We start from the raw sequence: 6427 nt of genomic DNA, 5'->3' as shown, positions 1-6427 counted from the left end.
ACACACACACACACACACACATGGTACATTGGCCATGTCTCAACCTCAGTAGTAGAATTTGGACAATCCTTCACAAATAACTATGCTCCTACTCCAAGAGCAACTATAATGGAACTAGAAGATGTCGTGTTGAATCTCTACACCATCGAATCCATATACTCTATATGACATCCTATAGGAAATGATCTTTGACTTATGCCTCCCATCAAGGAGAAATCATAATAAGAAATGTGGTGGTGATTGGTTGAGCATCCATTTATTCTCTCAGCATCTTCACAAAATGAGACTTAAGGGAGATAGGAATGACGACATTTAGTTGGGGACTAGATGACATCCTATAGGCAATGATCTTTGGCTTGTGCCCCCCATCAAGGAGCAATCATAATAAGAAATGTGATGTGATTGGTTGTGCATCCATTTATTCTCTTGGCATTTTCAAAAAATGAGACTTGGAGGAGATATAAGGCATTAAGGTGACTAAATTCTTCAATCGGTCTCTAGGATTTAGAAAGGAAGAAAAAATAAAATTGTTTGGCTTAGTAATTTGGTTTTTGATAGTTTCAGAGATGAGGTGAAGTCTACTTCTTTTCTTTTAGGTATTTTGTCAAATAGTTCATGTACTTTATCTATGCTTGCACATCTACATCCATGTCTACCAAAGCAGTTCAAACTACAACCATAATTTCTTGTTCATGTACTAATTGTTAACTACTAGGTGAAATGATCCAGTAGTCGCCCAAACTAACTTCGCGCACCTACAGTTCCTAATATGTATGTCAAAATCTGTCATTTTTTTCGACAAACCTCTGTAAGTTAGTGAAGATCTTAAAGCTAACCTATCGACTTTCCTTGCATTTATTGAGTTGTATGTAGAACTTATAAACTATGAGGTTGTCGAAAAGTGTCATTTTAAAACATTTGTCTGAAACCTATTATGTTCACCCCCCAACAATCGCTCACCAAAACAATAGTATTTTTTGCACAAATGGACCAATCAACAACCAAGAAAGCTAAAAAGTGATCAACTGTTACTACATGTGTGATCAACTATTAGTACATGTGCTATCATTTATTGGGGCTTCTTATGAGCATTAATTGGACATTTTGATGTAGTTGTCACTCAAATATGAGCAACAACTGACTCATTTCACCTAAATAGAAATTAAAACAATACAAATCATATAAGGACACTAGTAAATTTTGACAAATTCATTTCCATATATTTTTTTACACACGTCTTCCATCATCATCCACATCCCTTTAATTATTGATGTAAAACCAATAGGTTGCCCTAAACACTTGTAAACATAAAGCTTAAATGACAATTATAACAACTTAATATTTTTAAACATCACATCTAAACGAGCAAATTTCATATCAAATCAAATTATAATAGTATCCACCTAACTCACCCATCATTGGAACCAGTAGACAATTAATACTAAATAAAATACTTTTTCCAAGTTGTGTTGTAAAAAGAAGCAAGTTGGGGGATATAACATTAAGATTTCGTTTTAAATTGAAGTTGTTATTTTTGATTGGCCAAGAGAAATATAAAAAACTGAAAGCTGTGGACCATGGAGGAAAATCGTGGCAGTTAGTTTGAATAACAAAAGTGAGTCACAGGAGGAAAGAAATTAGATATTTTGAATGAGTCAGATCACCACATAAAGATGTGGCTCAGAGTCTCAATATTTTCTGCAAGTTGTTTGTGGGTAAGACGGCTCCACCTGCTTCCCTCTTTTGTTTTAAAGATGTGGCTCAGAGTCAATATTTTCTAGAGGGTCAATCTGTTTTTCGGTAAATTTGAGTCAATACAAGGAAGAAATTGCTCGTGTCAGGAATCAACAGTAATTTTATCAGGCTGAAGATGCATTCATTATAGGAGTTCAGGGACTCGAACCGTCAATTTGGTTGTTGGGATTGCTTTGATTATGTCAGAAATTCTTCACAAACCCAGCTCAAGAACGCCCAATTCTGTTACAGGAGCGTCTGACATCAGCTACTTCCAATCAGGTATGGGTTTTCTCGGCAAATATCATTTATTTATGGCTTCCTTCTTCATGGCGCCCTTAAATTGTATGATTTGGGATGTGTTTAGGTAGAATTTGTGAGTGAAATGACTACCGCAATATCATTCACATTTGTATTACATATCGCCCTGTTTTTCAGAGAGTTTAATCAGAATCTTCAACTCAACTGTAGTGTTGCTAGACAAATCTTATGGTAAACTGAAGACCCATTAGAAAAATACCGCCATTAACTAGCAAATATGCAAGCAAATACTGACTAAATTCATGGAGGTTTTCATAATCTTTAACTCAACTGTAATGTTGGTAGACAAATCTTATGTTAAACTGAAGACCCATCAGAAAAATACCGCCATTAACTAGCAAATATGCAAGCAAATACTGACTTAAGTCACGGAGTTTTTCATAATCTTCTACTCAATTGTAATGTTTCTAGAGTATACTTTTGTTAAAAGTGAATACCCATTAGAAAATAATGTCATGAACAAGAAACTTTTCTTTCATATGGCTATTGTGACAAATTTAGCCCTAAAAGTTGTTTTCTGATAAATGTTGTTTTCCTGTAGCAGTTGTGGTCCAGGATTGTGGGAATGAAGGAATGGAGGGTGGAAAAAGTCGCAGATTTGGTGAAGTGGCAGGTGGTACCACAGCTGAGTGTGCAGCAGTAGTTTGTTGCCCCTGTGCTCTGCTCAGTCTGGCTTTTCTGGCCTTTGTGAGGCTGCCTGTAGGTCTCTTGAAAAAGGCCTTTAAAAGGGCTAAAAGACAGAGGAGCAAAGCAGTTCAGCAGATGAAGGTAGTTCATTATGAAGACTCAGACACAGAAGATTCTTCTTCTTCTTCTCAGGATGAATTGTTGAGGTCCATGCACAAGCTGAATTCCCTGGTTGTTGATCGGCGTTATGTCAGTACTGAGAAGTTTTGGGAAGATGTAGTGGGCAAGAGTTATGTGGGGTTTTGGAGAAATCTTTCTTCTAGAAGTAGGGGCAACGACTCTGGTTCAGATGCTACTTAAGAGGGAATATAAAAGCTCAAGTAAAAGAATCTGGAGGATTATTACAATCAAGATAGTGTTGTTCATGGATTATATGGTGATATGAATGTTTGAATCAAAGGTTCGAATCACACTCATGATCTATCATCATGATGGAACTCAAATCTGGAAGGTTTCATCTTACAAGGCGAATAGTATGATCATGTCAACCAATTCTTCCAAGATGATGTTCCAATGTCTGAGGGGAGGAATTTCAGAGTATTGGAATGGAATTACGTTTCTTCTCGTAAGATTATGAGCTCAAATTCTTCCATGATGATGTTCTAATTCCTGATGGGAGAGTTCTCTGAATGGTGGATTTGAATCCTACTTCAGGATGTTGAGATTTCCCTTGGCGACTTTGGGGTTTGTTTGAGGGCTGTCTACCATCTGATCTCCTGCTGTGAGAATATTTAAAATGGGATAACTGAGTTTTGTATTGGAGATAGCTGATCTTGAAGAGCGAGAACATTTAATGAAGATATATACAGTTTGGAATCATCGTTTTGTATTGGGCGTTTGGGATTCTTGGTTTTGATACGAAAACATCAATTTGTATTGCGTATTTGGGATTCATGGTTTTTCAGAAGAAATGAACAATTTGTATTGGGTATTTTTGGCATTTCATGATTGTGATAGAAAATCATGTTTGTATATTGGGAATTTGGGATTCATGGTTTAGGCAGATATTTGGCATCTCAGAAGGGCCTCTGCCTAGACAGAACTCGAATTTAGGATTCATTATTTCTGATAAGAAATCATCCTTTCCAATTAGGTATTTGGGATTCATGATTTTGATAGATATTCTGCTTAGGAAAGAAATCAAATCGAGGAGACCTTGTATCTCCATTCTATTTAGTGTCAGCAGTCGATCTGTGTACAATCTTTTGGAGCAAATGTTTGTTTATTGATTTCTGAAGTTTGAGTAACAGGTTTTTCTTTGAATTCTCAATCAAAAGCCCTTGTTTTTGTTCTTTTACTCGTAGTTGCAAATTTTCTTAAATGCGCAGTCAATGTATTCAAGCCCTTGTTTATGGAAACCATTACGTATTGAAGAGTAGCCATTAACGTATTGATGTCTTGGGGTAATCAACTGATTTTGAGGGATATTTTTTTTTATTGATAGATGTACAGATTTTAAGGGAATATGAGAATCTGTTGAAACACAAGATGTTTTGAATGGTTTTTTGGATCAAAAGAGGGCGTCATGGATGTATTGTTGATGAGTAGTAGATGCTCGAATTATATTCTGTGTGCTGGAAGTATAAACACCGTTATTGTTGTTTTGCGATTCATTGACTTGATTCCTTCATATTATTCATCCTTATCGTCTTAAGATTCATCGATTCGATTCCTTCAGATAATTCTTTTCATTCGTGATTCGATTCCACATTTTTTCTCGGAGATAATTTCAATAAAATTTCTAATCAAATTTCATAGCAAAAGAAGCTGAAGTTGAGGAGAACAACAAATATAAATGATATTTACTATTAATTTTTCTATATTTATTTGAACCAAGCAATTACAAGAGGGAGCTATTAATAGGTGGTTTTAAAACTTGTTTGTTTAGTGTGAATAATTGATTTCGTTTTTAACAAAATAAATAGTAAACTTTTGTATTTAACAAATTTTGATTTTTACTATTGGCGTGTAGTTTAATTTTAACAATAAATTAATAATGACTTGAAATTAAGAAATGTGATTTTATCATATATGTAATAATTTTGATTATTTTTGCAAATCATTTATCAAACTAAACAATATTAAGAATTGAGGTTACATTAGAATTTTAAAAATGTATTAGGGTTGAAGGAAACATATTTGCATCAATCCATTTAGCAATTTGAAAGTTGATTAAAGGTGATTTTAAATTATTTATCTTTTTCAATGCGATCTCAAATTGTTAAAACACATTTCGTAAGCTTATATTTCTAGAGGCATCTTTATGTATTATTTTTAAGTAGTCAAGTAGATTCGAACCCAAGATCTCTTGGGTAAGAGGCTCACAATTCACCATTGTGTTGTAGGCATCTTTAAATAGTCTAAGACATCATGATATGCATGCTCTTATTTCAAGGAGTTATGATCTTGTGTAACATGTTTTTCTACTAGATGCTCAATATCTTACAAGTTATCAATCTTTAGTACTTTCTTAAAATTTTATGTATTTGTTAGTACTTATCTTTGTCTTTGTAAAACTTGTTTAAGGTGGTTGCACCTATAAATGCTCAAAGTTAGAAAGACAACATGACATTGCAATGATGATTTGAGAGTTTATCTCTTGATTTAGGAATGTGTGAATTATTGTTGGTTGCATTCTTTCTAAAAGATTTCATTACAATAGTAAGCCACCTCTACATGACAAAACTTTTGTATTACAAGCATTGTTTTTTTTTTCAAAAATGTTCCCATGGTGCTTTTTAAATTTAACCAGTATAGTGTTCCAACTTCCCATGCAAAATAAAAATTGTGAGAAAAGTAAAATTTAGGATCTTTTCCTGGTTTTGTGGAATAAATATTTTGTAGCAAGTAAGAGTAAATTGTGGAAAAAATAGGAGGTTCTGGAGTTGAAAATAAGCAACAATTGGCTATTGAGAAAAGTGACACGTCTTCACCAAAATTTCCCCATCTCCTTTTTATTTCAAAGTAACATTTAAAAGAATGTAAAATTAAGCAACAACATTATCATCTATGGGGCCACCAACTCCACAAATTGAGCTCAAAAAGTTGAGCAGGGGACATGCCCTAAGCTTATTTCACGCAACTCACAGTTTCCCCTAATATCTTAGCTAAATTTGTGTCATCAATTGAAGATCATAATTATTTCAAAGAAGGATTCAAACAAAGGTAGTCATTTTGAGGATACATTCTTGCATTAACACTGAATGTCTTTTACACAATTTCTCGACTTCCAAAAGCTATTTTAGATATAGTAATTAACTCATTCTCTTTCTGTGACAAAGTAAAAAATATTTAGCTCTTTTCGGATTGTTTAGAATTTCTCACTTTGTTAAATTTAAATCTTGGATTATGTTTTCTTGTCTTTCTACATCTTACATTAATTTCTCTTATTTCCATTATAATAGATTATATCATTAAATCAAAATATAAAGTATTAAGAATAGTATTGTAAGAAGAGACATAAAATCTTTCTATTTAGAAAGTCGATTTCAAGAAAATAGTAATTACATAATCTTTAAATATAATTTAATTTCTACATTCATTTATAAAACTTATAAAACAATAAAAACACCAAAAGAAAAAAGCAATTGTTCTTCAAGTCCTTCATTATTCCTATTCAATACATCTTGAAATGAGAGAAGATTGCACAAGGCAAGCTTTTTCAACTCAAGAAAACCTTATTTAA

General features: G+C 33.3%; 1 protein-coding gene across 1 annotated transcript; it reads left to right on the top strand.

The window, feature by feature from the left end:
• The first annotated feature begins 1484 nt into the window (after window positions 1-1484).
• LOC149552861 (uncharacterized) lies at window positions 1485-3989 on the top strand. Its single transcript, XM_089788390.1, has 2 exons — window positions 1485-2016; window positions 2600-3989. The coding sequence occupies exons 1-2, from the start codon at window positions 1935-1937 to the stop codon at window positions 3040-3042; spliced, it is 525 nt and encodes a 174-aa protein (XP_089644516.1). The 5' UTR covers window positions 1485-1934; the 3' UTR covers window positions 3043-3989.
• Window positions 3990-6427: the final 2438 nt, after the last annotated feature.

The sequence above is a fragment of the Cupressus sempervirens genome, chromosome 6 (genome assembly GCF_028749045.1).
Source record: "Cupressus sempervirens isolate cs-2001-9-10 chromosome 6, ASM2874904v1, whole genome shotgun sequence".
NCBI lineage: Eukaryota > Viridiplantae > Streptophyta > Pinopsida > Cupressales > Cupressaceae > Cupressus > Cupressus sempervirens.
This window is presented reverse-complemented; position numbering and strand designations above follow the sequence as displayed.